Genomic DNA, 16,169 nt, shown 5'->3' on the forward strand with positions numbered 1-16,169 from the left:
GTTTCTGTGTAATTCATTATATCCAGCTCTGTATGCATACATTTAGTTTACCTTAAAGAGATCTACAATATTTTGCATTCTTCTGATGATTGTAGAGGTGTGGAAAAACCTGTCTCAATCTTTGCAAGTGAGCCAACCTTCCCGAGATTTATTCTTCCAGAGTAATTCTTCTCTCTTCAGAAATTCTTCCAATTCGAATTTGAGGTTAAGTTTCAGGGATAGGTTTTGAACAGAGGAGGGTTTATGTTGGATGAGACCAATCTGATTAGTGACAGAATTGAGTTTGCCGTGGATATTCCCAAAATGGAATTTGTTCCAATTTTTTTGTGGCAGATTTAATGTGCTTTAGTTTCTTTGACAAATGAAAAGCTTGGGTACTAGAGAGGAACATTTGCATTATTTAGGAGAATGAATGGGATGATGATTGGATGAAGAGGCTAGGATATGGAGTAAAGAGTAAGAAGGGAAGAGATGGAGCCAGTGAGTAGAGGCAATGCCTCTGTCTAGGTGTTCCCTGATATTGCTATCACCTACGGTGAAGCCCAAATCGACCATGTCATACTGATTGATAAATTGTCTAAACACAACGTTAGATGAGCTAGAGAAAGGTTCACCTGCAAGCTTGTCTTTCTGATCCAGAAGAGCATTAAATTCTCCCAGGCAAGGCCATGGCCCTTAGTTGGTGATTCCCAAAAATTGAACTTATTCTTCGTATAGGGAGGACCATACACATGAAAGAAGCGAAGGGTGGCTTGAGGGGTCAGAGTAAAATTAAGCACTAATAGTATTAGCAGTAAGAACAAATCACTTCGATTTCACACCATGTCTTCAAGCTAACAAAATCCCTCTACATAGAGCACAAAGGTGGGGAAAGAAGACAAAAGGGCCTTAAAGGGGGTAGATGAGAGGCCACCATAGAAGCTCTTGGAGAGCGAGTTTTTTGCAAGAGGTGCATACAAAAATTGTATTGAAATATTTCTTAAAAAAGAACAAGAAAAGCCCATCATATAATATATTTTGTTAGTTGAACTAAAGTTATCTCAGGTAGAAAAGAAGACTAAGTTCTTGTGCTTGAGCTAAAGCTAGAGTGTTCAAATTGATCTTAACTGATCATCTTCAAGCAGGCAGCTTCTTTAGTTAACTTGCTCTCTCTGCAACTCTGACATAATACTTCAAGCAAAACAACATATTTTACTTCAGAAAATTGTGTAGCGTATGCGCAGAAATAACAAAAAAAAAATAAGGCTGCAGATTGGCTGGATGGCGTGCTATGGCTATTGGTCCTTTCATTACACCAGTCACATTGCCGGGTCTGACTAATTTGAAATAAACAAAAACATCCTTCAACATGGCAGAGCCATATCTGAAGTTCAATAATTGAACAAAATGAATGTTTCAGGGCCCCGTAAATTGGCCATCATATGCTCAGGACTAGTCACAGTAATGGCGACCTAACTAGTAATCAATCATACAGCACGAATTCCTAAGGAGGACAGCAGTTTTCTCAAGCCAAAAAGAATTGGCTTCCACTCTATTGCCTCTAGACTACCACAAAACCTACCTGATTCATCCGCTAAGAGATGTAAATAGGCATCAGGAGAAGCCACCCACCCCCATCTGCACATGCACTGATACAATTTCTATACAAGCTTTATCCGATTTTGCACTTTATATATACAAGTTAAAAAGTACAAAAGATTCATACAGTCAAGCATACAAGGTTACAAAACACCGTGGCAACCAGTCCTGGAGGAATAGCTTGCAGAAAGACGTTGTCCTCATAGCAGTGAGATATCAAGTGAAAGCCTGATCAACAGTTCATTTGCAGCATCTACATCTGAGCAAAAAGATGAGGAGCAGAAAATTTAGGAAGGGAGGCGACATAACTTTGTAAATGTACAGTCGTTCCCCGTCTGCATAAGATAAGCAAAATACGTAAGCACATTTTCAATATTTACTGTAATAACAATGCTGCAAGTTTGCAATAATTTGGACATGTAAATCAGGTCACGTTGATTCAAACAAATTTTAGGCATTGTTGGCAGACTCCCACATGAATTGACATGAAGACAGAATTAAAAGCAAATAACATTCAGAACCAAACAGGACTAGGTGCAAAATTCTAAGATAAGCAAGCATCCAACTAAATCTCTGGACTGTACAGAGGTAAAACACAATAAAGCAAATAAGAAGAAACCAATATGAACCTAATTGGGATTACCAATGTAACTGGCCACCAGATGAAACCACACAAAGTTAATAATTAATAACTAAACTGAAAATAAATCCACTCATTTGAAAAAATTTCAATCACTATCCAGAATAGATAAAAAATAAAAAGAAAAAGAAAAATAAAAAAAGAAGAGATTTGAAAAAAACTAAAGATCATGTAAAAGAAGCTGCTCAACTGGGTTAAGCTATCCAAGTCCTTGCTTCTATTTCCAAGCCAAAAAAGATGTACCCCTTTGATTACAGAAATTTCACACTGCTCTCATTTTAAAGCAATGAACCAACTTAGTCACTTCAGCGTATTTGGGAATTCATAAAAAATAGAATGGAAAGTACTGAATTAAAAAGAATGGGATAGAATGGAATCTACAAATATTCTCCATTCCACCCTTTTATTTCCTTTGGAATAACTCCCAAACAAGGATAGTGGGTTCCTTCCATTTCTTTTCATTCCATTGCTCCCCAAATACTCCCCTCCAACAGGCTCTTAATAATGTTACAACGAAATGTAATGCAATTGAAAATAGTTGTGTTAGTATGTGTGTGAGATATAGACTAGCCAAGCATAAATTCATCAGTCCACTGAGAGGTAACTAGCACAGCTAACATCTTTTCAACGAAATTAAAGTCAAAATTGCAGGAAGGAGGAAACCAGAAACCACCATAATAACTTTCCAACATTAGCAACGGCAATTAAGTTAAAACATTGGCTGTTGTGATCCCTTCAAATTTTTGAAAGAACTCCATGTGCTCCAGGTAATATATTCAAGGATTCCCTCACAGTTTGGAACCTTTAACTTGCACAAAGGTTCCTTCAGGCTGGCACAGCCATATACGGTTATAACTTCTACATGCACCATTAAATCTACTCAGACAGCTAAAAGGCTATTTAAGAATTAAAAATTGATTCGCCCAATACCCAAAACAAACAGGGAGGGAAAGATATTGATGTGAGCACCAGCCTGAACAGTGAACACCATCTATACTACAGTGATAGTTACAGCTCAAGCATCCAATTGAATATCACAAATAGTGCCACCACACATGCATTGACATAATTCACATAAATGTTGGATAAGTACACAAAGGAAAAAGAATGTTGGATACGTACACATGTGCTCCATACAGAAACACTTGCATACTCCACATACAAGGATATCAAACAAACTGAGGAATTGATCCTACAGCAATCCTAAAATTAACTAGCAAATTGAGGTACACCCATTGCTCTGCCCCAGCCAAAAAAGCTCAGCAATATGCTTTACTAATGGGAGCAAAGTTGCGATCATCTATCAAACAAGTAGTTTAACTATATAATGCAATCAAATCCATAAATGAATGAATGCAATCAAGTCCTGCTCCCCCTTTTCCTCTCCAATTTGGTTGTGCCATTTCGGAGAGAACAAAAGACTAGACTCAACCTAACATCCTCACCCATTAACCATAGTACCTAGCTTCCCTTCACTCACGTCCGAACCTGTTGGATCGATATCCAGTTCCACCAGCGGCAGAGACAGCTGGATAGGTACCCCCAGCAGTAGCTTCAGCTGCTTACCTTGAACCTACTTTTAAAATAGAAATAAATACTCACTTAAACACCCTGCGATAAGGAACATGCACACGCCAGTAAGTACCCAGCAAAGGGTATGTGTTTATTCACAACAATCCGTAAAAACTAATGGAACAAGAGAAGGGGACGAGGTTTGTGCAAAGAAATAACAAGCTGGCAGCTTGGGTGGAGAAGTGCTTCTGGGGATAATCTACTCCCTCCTTCCCATACTGAGTGTCTTTTTTTATTTTTTTTGTAAGTCCTTCCCTTACTGTGTCTTATGTAAGACGAAAACACTAACTTAAAGAAAGCATTAATGCATTGACAGCTCAAGTTCTCTACATGTTCTCCAAAAATTGCCCTGGTATAATTTGAACGGTTTATAAGTGACATACAGTTCAAAGTGAGAGACAAAAAGGAAAAGTAAAAAATTGATTTTTAAATTGGACAAACTTTGGGACAAGCAAAATTAGCATGTGTTGTACTCGTTGGAGGATAAAGTATAAAATTTATTACTCAGAAAGCACATTAAAGGGGGTTAAACCGATGACCCAACTGGATAATTGAAATGTTTGCACAGTTGGTCATGCACAAATAAGGCAGAGGTTTAGCAAAAGAGAATTAATTTATATGCATTCCACAAAAGAAACAACATTTTTACATTTTTGAGCCATAAGGCCTACTTGATAAGGCCTACTTGAAATCATCCCCTGAATCACAAAACACTAACCTGGCATTAAAGCAGGGAGGCAAGTGGTCCTAGGATTTCAAAAGGTGTGTTAGTGAATGTAAGTGAACTACCTCCGTAAAATGCATTTAGAATCTTTAATTAAAAATGTAGAAGAATCTTTCTCATTAAATTCATGTCACCACAAAACTCAACACACTTTTTGGAAAATTTCTCAATCCTTCTTATAGGAATATTTTGACAAACATGTCCTTATTTTTTTAAGGTGAGGAGATTAACTTATAACTCTAAAAATAAATAAAAATAAAAATAAAACAGAGAGGCAGCTGCACGGCCACCCCAACAAAATAGAGGTAGTTGCACAGCCACCCCTCTCCTCCGTTGAGGGTGGCTGCATGACCACCATTTTTTTTTTCCCAAATAAGTCAGATCTACAACTAAAAAAAAAAAAACCACGTGGTTTCTCAAAATAAACATGTTTAGTGCTTTTTTAAAAAAAAAAACACAAAACACTTTTCAAAAAATTTAGCAAACAATTTTTCTAAGTGGACCCTTAATTGTCTAAAAAGTCTTGCTGAAAAAATTTCATGTTAATTAATCATTTGATTTGAACTGTTTTGGAAAGGAAGCTTAGTTGAGCACAAAGGCTTACAATTTCTGCCGAGCTTTCTCTTTTTTTTTTCCTGATCAACAACCGGGTAAGGGGAGAGAGGACAATTCCACTAAAATAAGACACAGATAAAGGACGGGACAACTCAACAATGTGTTATTTTTTTTATTTTTTTGAGTCAGTTAAGCCATTGAAAGACTACTGTAATAGAAACAATGTGTAATTTTAAAATTTCTCCATCATTGAATCATAATTCTCCGGCATGACAATATTTCAAAGGTTCGTATCATGCTATATTGACCAAGAAAAATTTGTAACATGGAGGATGTATCACAGTTATATATTTTGATTTCTCAGACAGGCCCCTGGGGTTTGATGTCAACAATCTGTTCAAATTTCTACATTTTTTTAAACTTAAAATACAGCCTATTAACCCCAAACTATCATATTGTTCCAAAATGAGAACAAGTAGGATATCACAAAGATACTACCCCTGAGGGGTTGGGAGAAGTTTTGTAGTCATGCTAAATTTGAGGAGGGAGATGGATCCAAAATTAGATTATGGCATGACATGATCTTTGATGTGGGGATACGACCCTTAGCCTTTCCAGTTTTATTTGGTATTATTGCGACCCTCATGGAATTTTCTGGAGGTATCATTCAGTGAAATGTGAGCTTTACGAGAACAGCTCATGATTGGAAAGTGGAAGCCTTTGCCTCATTCTTTATGATGTTGCATTTTGCGAGAGTGAGACGGAAAGAGGACAAGTATGGTGGATCCCTTCCAAAAAGGGTTTGATTGGTGTAATCCTTCTACAGTATCATGGATTGTCATGATTGTGTATGTTTTCCTTGGAACAGTATTTGGCAAACTAAGGTTCAGTTGGGGGTGGCCTTTTTTAGTTGGTCAACAGCCCTAGAAAAGATACTTACCATGGACAATCTCTGAAAGCAGCACATCATTGTGGTTGAGTGGTGTTGTTTATATAAAAGGAACGAGTCTATGGATCATCTTCTTCTTCATTGTGAGGTTGCTTGTGCCATTTGAAATGTCTTCTTCAGTCAATTTGGGTTTCTTGGGTCATGCCTAGATGAGTAGTTGATTTGTAAGCTTATTGGTGGACTGCTAGCAACACTCAGAGTGCTACTATGTGAAAAAAGGTGCGCTCATACCTTTTGTGGTGTCTATGGAGAGAAATGATTTATAGAAGTTTTGAGCACCTTGATAGGAATTTGGAGGAAATTAAGTCTATTTTCTAACACTGTGTATCTTTGGATTCTTGCTTTTGGTGATTAGTTATCATGATTATCTTGTTCTTTTTGCCCCTCCTAATTAGGTGGCTTCTCTTGTATACCTCTTGTATACCTTGGGGTGCCTTACACTTTTAATGATATTTCTATTACTTATAAAAATAAAATTTTTTAAAAAAAAAAAAACAAAACAAAACAAAAAAACAAAGATACTACCCCAAACATATAGCCTATTAAGAATCTAGAAAGAAAGACCCTGGCAACCAAGAATTTGTTCACATTTGGGAAAGTTGGTTTTAAGTTCGGCCACTTTGGGCCACCCCTACTCTGACCCAACCAAACCCAAACAAACCCAGTTGCTTTTGCTAGTTTTTGCACCTAGGTAATCATTATCCTTAAAAGTAAATGATTAACAAAGCAACTTACAAATGAGTACACCATATCCAACAAACTAAATGGATTCAAATAATAGAGTAATATTAATAAAAAGGGATTAACGGACAGGGAAAATATGTCAACAATTGTAATCTCATACCAAGGAAATGAAGATCATTATCAACATTATCACGCCTCAAAAATTTCGTTATTAACACTGTTGGATACAACGAAAGATGACAATGTTTACAACTCACCTGAAATTGCCATAAAGTATCTAGGCATCACATTATAAGTTGTTAAAAATAAGCCAAAGATGTGACTCTAGGCTCACTAAGCTTAGGAAGGCACGTCTAAAGCCTGACTCACACCATATATTCAACACATACTGGAATCCAGACAATGAAAACTCATTGCCTCGTGTCTTCAAGAATGCTAACCACACTCATTAAACGTATCAAATCAAAATTGACAGCCAAAATACATTCCCAATCCTAATAATAGCAGAAATGCACAACAAACCTGTCCAAACATTGAGGACCTGACTTTAGACAGTATTCACCATGTAATCACAAACCCACAATCTTAGTCCTCCAAAAGAGCATTTTTTTGGCAAAATGTTCATACCTAATATTCTTCATATTCCTAGGTTCCCTCAAATCATGACGTACACAAGACAAGAGTATGAATCATTTCTTTTAGACTAGAACAGTGTGAATTATAAACAGCATTTCCCCTCATTCCCCTAGAGTTCTACAGTCATCATTGGGAGTTGATTTTTTAGCATCATAACTTTTTTGAGTCTTGAATATGGATATCTTTCCTATAGCTAGTGACAAAATTACTACACCAACTACAAATCCACAACTCCAAATAGTTTAGACGACCACAAAGTATTGGATAAAAACAAGATTCAAGTAATAATCCAGATGATAAATCCAGTATATGCAAACCCTAAAGCATTTAAATTTGCAATAACAGGTTCCTATACATATCCATCGTCAGGGTGTGGGGCTGAGTAGGTAGGTGTGTGCAAATGCGTGAGTGTTTTTTATGTAAGTCACACATAAACAAAGGTACCCAGTGAATCTTAAACTCAAGATCTCATCCTCTAAATGTTTTCACAAAAGGAGAAAGTGTTATTTGAGCTAAAGCTCATTGACAACTTGCGTGTACATAAATAAACAAGTCTGACAATGATTATGTGTCACCATAAAAGTACCTGACTCGGGAGCAATTTTTTGTATATAATGAATTGATCAAAAACTCCAAAGCACAAATGAACAAGGGAAGAAGAGCTAATATGAATACAACAAAATACAGAAAAGAAACCTTTCAAAATAGAAGGACAATACTGCTCGACGGGTCCATATATAATTACATTTCGATTATATATGAGGGAAAACTAGTATGAAACATATCTAACAGGTTCTAACAATTAGCCCAATAGAAATTACATAAAAGAAGTATACAACAGAGAATCAATGGGAGAATATAAATTTGAATATGAGCAGTTGTATGCTAATAAGAAACATAAACTCCATCTCATAGAAATGCAAAGTTCCCAACCTAAAAAATGTGCTCGTACAATGACTATGGTATATAGTTGCACAAGAAACAACACCCCTAGCACCTATAAATACACAACACAGTTGACATGGAACTAGAGCTAGAAGAAAGCAGAGAAAGGATATCAAGCACATGTAATTCTTAATAATCAGAAGAAAAACAGTGCATACTACTATGAACTTGTATTGGATTAAAAAAAATGCAACTTTTACTGAGATAGAAAGTTGATGTATACCTCAGTGCATCATGTCCCCCAGACTCTGTGCTACACCACATTCAAAAAATGCATCAACTCTTCAAAAATCTTCAGTTACAGATAGACAGCTTCCCTGTCCATTCATCAGCCACGCCGTAATCAAGGCTGAGCTCCCTCATAGGAGGGATATTCTCCATTGCAAACAGCATAAGGTGAGGGAACATCAAGTTATTGTGATCATATAGCACAAACTGCACCAACACATTCGGAGTTGTACTATGGCTTATATAACAAGCAACGTTCCTCATTCTTGACACATCCATTGCAAAATCCAACGGAGGAACTAAGGGATAGGAGGGACGCACATAATCAGTGAATATCTGAGATAAATCCCCCCATTCTGCCCATCTACTCGAAAACCGATTGGGATAGATCAACGTATCACCATTCATGGACAAAATTTGGGCTTGATCCCTCGTCAAAACAACCCCCGCATATTCACATATAAAAGCACCAGCTTGTATCAAATCCAAGGACCGAACACCCCAACCCGTCTCCCTCGACCTAAACACTTCCAACCTATTTCTCAACCCTCTCTGGGTTACACGATTCCGGCAAGTAGGAGGGCACCTACAAAAGGGTCCACATTCAAAAACCAGAGGCTTCCCTCTCACAAGAATCCCATTGTGATCATATGCAAACTCTCCTCCATTCTTCATAGAACAAAAGCAATCATCCACACAACCCGAAACGCAATCACACCCCGTACCGTTCCCCGTCTGGTGAAACGCAAATGGCGGAAACACCGTCTTCACAAGATAGTCATAATACATGGGTTCCTGATCAGCATCAATGTCATTGAAGAGCAACACCGGCACATTCTCCTTCTTCATCGAGATATCGAGGCTAAGATAACCCACGGGCCTCGCCGCCAAGGGACTAGTCCTAAGACTCTGAGCAAACCTCATAACGGCGCTACCCATCTCCGCCTGCCCATCTATTCTCATTATCTTGTACTTGTAAACCCCAAAACCAGACTTGCCCACATCGAACCAACAATCGAAAATTCTATACAAGCCATCGTAAACATAGACCTTACTCGTCACGCCGCCCTCGTATTTGATCCCTCTGATAACCCTCACTTCAATCCCGTAATGCATGCTTCTCTCCAACGCCAAATTCCCACCTTCCAGCTTCTGGTGCACGCATTGCTTCGAGAACTTGTCCTGCCCGCCGTGGCCAGTGTAGATGATCACGTCCCCGGCATCCTCGTCGTCCTCGTACCCTCCGGAGACGATGATACTGGTGGCAATAGGCTCGCCGTTGGAGCTCTGGCTGGCGGGGACGTAGTCGATTCCCGCTTGTGCCTGGCCGTGCAAGCCGACAACGCAGAGCTCCATCCGGAAGAAGAAGAGATCGCCGATGTAGACCCCCGGGATGGAACCGACGATGCGCTTGTCGCGGTTGAGCCAAAGGCCGCGGTCGCGCATGACGGAGGCGGCCCGGAGATCGCCGCGGAGCCGCCGGTTGAGGCCCGGATCTCCGAGCCGGCGCTTCTCGTCCTCCATCATGGAGAACACGCGCAGCGAGTCGTAGATCATGCGCGTCCGCCGAACGACGTCGCGGAAGTACCGCTGGTCCTCCATGCCGAGATCGGTCACGCGCACCAGCTCCCCCGAGCGCTGGTGCTGGGACCTCCTCCGCGAAACGACGACGGTTGAGACCTGGTCGCTGCTGTTGTGGTTGATGCTGTCGAGGGCGTTACTATCTTGTGGGACCGGGACGATTGCGCGTGAATCGGGGTCTATAACATCGCCGTAGCTCTGTAAGCGCTTCGCGAAGGCGGAGCGGAAGAGCTCAGAAACGCGGAAGAATTCGGAGTACACGTTGTCCTCGGAAGAGGAAATGCCCGACGGTTGAGGGGTATGTTCGGAATTCGCGTAATTTTCAGGGGTAGAGCTGGAAAAGAAGGAGCCCTGAGGAGTTTGTTGTAGTTGCTGCTGTTGCGGCGTTGGTTGGAGATTCTCAAGCGGCTCGTCCAACGGTTCCAGCTTCGGCTCGATTTTGGGGGTTAGCATCGCAGCCGTGGTGGTGGGTGGGTCTGGGAGCACATTGAGGTCTTGGAAGGGGATAAGAGAGCCCATTTCGTTAAAGGGACAACGAGTTCGAGTTTAGGGCATGGAAGGCTTCGTGGGCTTTTAGGATTCGTTAGGGTTTCGGACAGCGCTCAGGAGGAGGAGGAGGCGTTGTCATGGCGGATTTTCAAGACACAGAGAACTGTGTGTATTGTGGGGGAAGTGAGGAAAATTTTGAAACTGAAAAATATGTTGGGATTTTGGACAGTTATATGACGTAAATGCCCTCACTGCGACTGTACGAAATTTGGTAGTCCGAGCAGTGACAGAGTTACGGTGGCTCTACAGCAAAGGTTATGAATGACCATTTTCATGGTGACACGCTATGTGGATGACATGATCTGCGCTACCATTGGGTCCCAACTGTGAGAAAAATTGTATGCTGACATGTTTCGTGAGAAAAGTTCTTAATTAACTTAAACACTATTCTTATTAAATTAATTCTTATTTAAAAAATAATGAAAGTGGTTCTCTTAATTTCTTAAAAAACCAAAAAAAAAAAAAAAAAAGTTACATGTAATCTCTTTTTCACATTATTAACGTGGCATTAAAAATTATCAGTGCATCTAAAATTAATAATAACGGATCTAAAAAGTATGCTCTTGAGAGCGTGAGAGAAAAAAATATATGTATAGCATTTATCAATAGTTTATTGTCAACAAAAGAAAACCTATACATTCAAATGTCAACTACTTCAGAACAACAATTAGTTGAAGTTTGAATAGGGGCATAAATAAATCAAACGAATCTTGAGATTTTTCAAATACATTTTTACTTGTTGCCCAAGCATTTTGGAAAAATATATATTTATATATATATATAGCAAATCTTTCTTCAGTATTTTTGTTCATAGAAGTTGAAGTTTCATTAAATTTTAATGTTTTAACGGTTTATATTTCCTTAGATTTTCTTCTAAACAATGTTTTACTTTTAACACAAATTGGTAGTTCTAGGATCAAAACAAAGTTTAAGAATAAAAAATCTTGTAAGTGTAGAATTTGATCGCTTTGTTCTTTGAAACTCTTCCCTGCACTATGATGTCATGAGCTGTTTGAAATTTAGGATGAATGTGTTTGATTTTGTTTTATAGGTATGGAATAGAGTCATCTTCACTTCTAGGGAGTCGACATTAGGTGATATAGGCGGTCGACTAAGGGTTCATTTGAATTTGTGATTTTAAAAAGTGTAATTTAAAAATAAAGATTTTAAAATGTGCGATTTGAAAACGTTATTTTTTATAATGCAACTAAGCGTTTAGCAAAATCGAGATTTGGCCTTTAAAATCGCAATTTTTTAAAACGCAATCCAAAACAATCCATAAAAACCTCCAATTAATAATTATACAATAAATATTAAAAAAAAAAACCAATTGTTTAATGCTCTAATATGGGGAGAATGATCCTCTCGGTTTTAAACTAAATATATTGTATTCATTTTATCATTTTATGACCATGATTTAAAGTTAGTGCATACAATGATATTCTCGATTCCACGTTAATTAAATTTTTTTAAAGACGTGCAAACATTAACTTCATATACACGTGAAATGAAGAGACCATGAAATTAATACAATCCAAATTCATTTGGAATAATTCTTTATAATTTTATTTTAAATCGACAACCCCTCCCCACCCACCCATCCCCCTCCCCTTCTTTTCTCTTCCCATCTCTTATTTCCTCTTTTGCTTAGATCTACCATTCAGATTCTCTATTGGCTTGTCATGTTCTGTGCACCGCCATCTGACGAGGATCTGATAGTCTCTAGATCTATTTTTTCCAGAATCAAATCTGGTTTTTTCCATCAGTTCCGTCCATCATGCTACCGATCACCGTGCTCGCCGGCCAACCCTTCTTCTAGCCGCCAACCTTCATGCATCATTTTGCCGGCCACGCGCCGATGTGTCAGCGACATCATCACTGGGAGTGGGATTGATTTCATCTCAATGAAGATGACTCTCGTTTGTTAAAAAAAAAAAAAAAAAATCATTTGAAAATTGAGAGGATCCTATTCCATCTATAATATTGTAAAAATAATAATAAAGTCAATAAATGGTATCTAATTAAGGCTACCAATTATAGTAAAAAAAAATCATTGCTAATTGAAAGTTTCATTAATACAAGAAAAGTATCAATGTCCATAAATTCATGAAAAGTCCCACTTGTTAACTGTCTTTTTAAAGAATAATTTTTGCATTCGTGAAAGTCTCCATTCTCGAATGTGCATTATTTTTTCTCAAACGTCAATTTGAATTAAATGCTAAGAAGAAGATAAAAAGTCTTTAAAGTTTAAAAGAATAATGGAGGGGACAAATGGTACTTTTATCTAAAATGGTTACAGTAGCAGCGTTTTTTAAGGGAGTCATTTTATTTTTTATTGTTTCTTTCACCTGTTTTATCTTTTTCCCAAAATTTTTCCCACTTTTCAAGCCATGTTTCCTCATTAAATGATAAAACATGACTTATTTTAGACGCTTAGATGAAATGAATGAATAAGATTTATAAATTTGAGAATTTCAAATTTAAAAAGGGATCTCAATCCCTTTTCAAGGGATCATTATGAGAATATTCTTTCACAATTTTTAACAAAAAGATATTTCATAAATATGATTGAGATTACTATGAGAATATGGTTTTCATACTTAACGTTGGCAAATACGACATTTGAAAAATATAATTATTATAAAATACAACCGTTTCAAAAATATTATAGTTATAAAAATGATTATTTGAAAAATAATAATCGTTGAAAAATTATTGTACTAATTAAACGAATTACCATTAAAAAAATAAAGAGTGAAATACGAATTTTAGAAAAGAAATAAAGATAAAATCAGTAAAGAGTAAAAAAATAATATTTAAATAATATAGATAAAAATATAGCTAATTCGATCGGTATAAGAGGCTTTTAAAAACTCATTAGTTAATTCTATATCTTATAAGTGATAAAAATAAAATAAAAATAAAAAACAAACAAAAATGTTAGTCAATACTCCCTAATTACAAAGAAAAAACTCATTTATGGTCAACAACTTGCATTAATTTTTTTTATTTGATTATTATGAATTATTGGATTTCCATATATGATCACTGATGGGCGATAGCTAATTATTATAGAAATTTGTCTTTCTTTGTATAGATTGAGAGCGTTAGATAACCGGCCCTATCATAAAATGAAGTTGGAAGTAGTTCATTTGATAAATTATATTTTATTGGTCCACGTTTTAAACTTTATTTTTATTGTAGTCATAATATAATTTGATATCATAAATAGTGTTTCTTTTATTTGTAAATATTTTCAATTCCAGATGTCCACTAGAAAATATGCATTTAAATATAAAAAAATAAAATTATTAAATTAATATTTAAATATAAGATAAACGTCTCACTTAAACTTATCTTCTTACGCTTCAAAATCTAAGAAGTCGTCCTTAATTTCAAGTGAAATAGAGATGATTCATTTTATGGTCAATATTCTATGTTGTTGCATATAGCAAGTGTACATTAATGTGTCACGTCATTTAAATTTTAAAATAGCATTGTAATATATACATTATTAAATATATATGTAAAATCTAATATAGACCATAAAATGACGATCTACTATTAGTTATGTGATAAATATTTCCCCAATACTATTTCCCTATTGTATATGTAATCATGATGTTATTTTCCTAATATGTTACTTTATTGTCTAAATTAATGGGTATACATTTCCAAGTCATTTAAATTTTTAAATGCCGTGGCCCATATTTAAATGATGTGGCAGTACTATTAATACTTCGCGGTGGTAGTCGTTTGGCAGCAATCACTGTGGTTTTTGCGCTAGATGGCCCTAGTGGCCACCCTAAGGCCATCAGAACTCAGAAGTTCATGGTAGCCAAACGAAGCTGCTGGACGTACAATTATTTTTTAAATAAGTGTTTGGTTTTTTCAGATGTACTTTGAGAGAAGGTTTTTTTTTTTTTTTTTTTTTTTGAAAAAATACAAAATTAGTTCACATGGTTACACTAATTTATAATAAATTCTCTGTGGTATAACAAAATATAAAAAATGCTAGTTGCTCTCCTAGTAGTCTTTAGGTCTTAGGTAGATATTATTTTTTAATTTCACTTAACATCGGTCGGGAATTAGGTAGATATATATTCTTCAGGTCTTAGGTAGTTATTATTTTTTTAATTCCACTTAACAAAATTAGTTCACATGATTACACTAATTTGTAATAAACTCTATGTGGTATAACAAAATATAAGAAATGATAGGTGCTCTCCTAGTGGTCTTTAGGTCTTAGGTAAATATTATTTTTTAATTCCACCTAACATCGGTCGGGAATTAGGTAGATATATATTCTTCAGGTCTTAGGTAGTTATTATTTTTTTAATTCCACCTAACAAAATTAGTTCACATGATTACACTAATTTGTAATAAACTCTCTATGGTATAACAAAATATAAGAAATGCTAGGTACTCTCATAATGATCTTCAGGTTCACCTAACATTCCCCTAATTAAAAATATTATGAGAACTATATATATGTATTATACAAAAATAACAAATAAGTCCAAACTATTAAATTCTGTCCAAAATCTTGACAAATTATGTTACCATGCAACGTCGGATCCAATTATATAATGACATGCGTTATCCGTAATAATAAAGAATAAAAAATAAAAGAAAAAGAAAAAGAAAAGAGGTAGCTGGGTTTCAGTTTTCCGAGGGAGACTTGCCACCCTGAGAACCAAGACCAAACTTCTGTAGTGCGTTCTCAATTAGCTTGATCACTTACTCAGCGCTGTTCACCGATACAAATCAAAAGAATAGCGATTTATAGCAAGGAGCATGCAGGCTATGGAAGATCATCTTCTTCATTTCTAAAAAAATATAAAATGTTAGCTTTTAGTTTTAAATTTATAATTTTTATATATTTTATATATTTATATAATTGTTTTTATTATGAGTGACATGTGCCTTTATATAATTAGATTTGACTTAACACGCTAACACAATCTGTCAAGATTTTGGACAGAATTTAATAGTAGAGATTTTTTTTATTATTATTTTTACATATCATATCAACTTCTCATAACATTTTTATACCACGTAGAGCTTATTGCAAATAAGCGTAATCATAAAAATCACTTTTACATGATCATTTCAAAGAGTTTTGTAATTTGTTTTGAAAAGCACGTTAATAGTACGTAACACCCATATTTAAAAACCCGTTTGGATGACTAATATTTAAACACAATTTTTGAGCATTTTAGAAACGAAAACAGTTTTTAGATGCTTTGCTTTGAGCTTTTCATGAGTTTTGTGTGTTAAAAATTGTTAGTTAATCTTTAAACCCCTTTGTAGCCTTTTTTTCTCTTGATTAATTTTTTTTTAAAATATATATATTCTTTTTGCTTTTCGTTAAGAGTTATAAAATTAAATGCAAAATCTTGTCGCTTAGAGAATGCCTCCATGGCTCCATGCTTCCTGGAGTAGCATGGCTTACTCAATCTGCATGCAAACTTGGCAGTTTAGGGCTTAGGGATTGGGATGTAGGGAACTAGGAATCCCATACATTA

At 36.1% G+C, this 16,169-nt stretch overlaps 1 protein-coding gene across 1 annotated transcript; it reads right to left on the reverse strand.

Annotated features, from left to right (window-relative positions):
- Positions 1-1,629: 1,629 nt before the first annotated feature.
- LOC132179232 (histone-lysine N-methyltransferase family member SUVH9) lies at positions 1,630-10,775 on the reverse strand. The gene is made up of 2 exons (XM_059591902.2): positions 8,507-10,775; positions 1,630-1,913 (listed from the first exon to the last, which is right to left on the reverse strand). Exon 1 carries the CDS (start codon positions 10,609-10,611, stop codon positions 8,578-8,580), a length of 2,034 nt encoding a protein of 677 aa, XP_059447885.1. The 5' UTR covers positions 10,612-10,775; the 3' UTR covers positions 1,630-1,913; positions 8,507-8,577.
- Between the last annotated feature and the right edge of the window lie 5,394 nt (positions 10,776-16,169).

This window comes from Corylus avellana, chromosome 4, assembly GCF_965113065.1.
Source record: "Corylus avellana chromosome 4, dhCorAvel1.hap1.2, whole genome shotgun sequence".
NCBI lineage: Eukaryota > Viridiplantae > Streptophyta > Magnoliopsida > Fagales > Betulaceae > Corylus > Corylus avellana.

Excerpts from the sequence above, each read along its gene's own strand:
- LOC132179232 (XM_059591902.2), bottom strand. The coding sequence starts at position 10,611 with ATGGGCTCTCTTATCCCCTTCCAAGACCTCAATGTGCTCCCAGACCCA.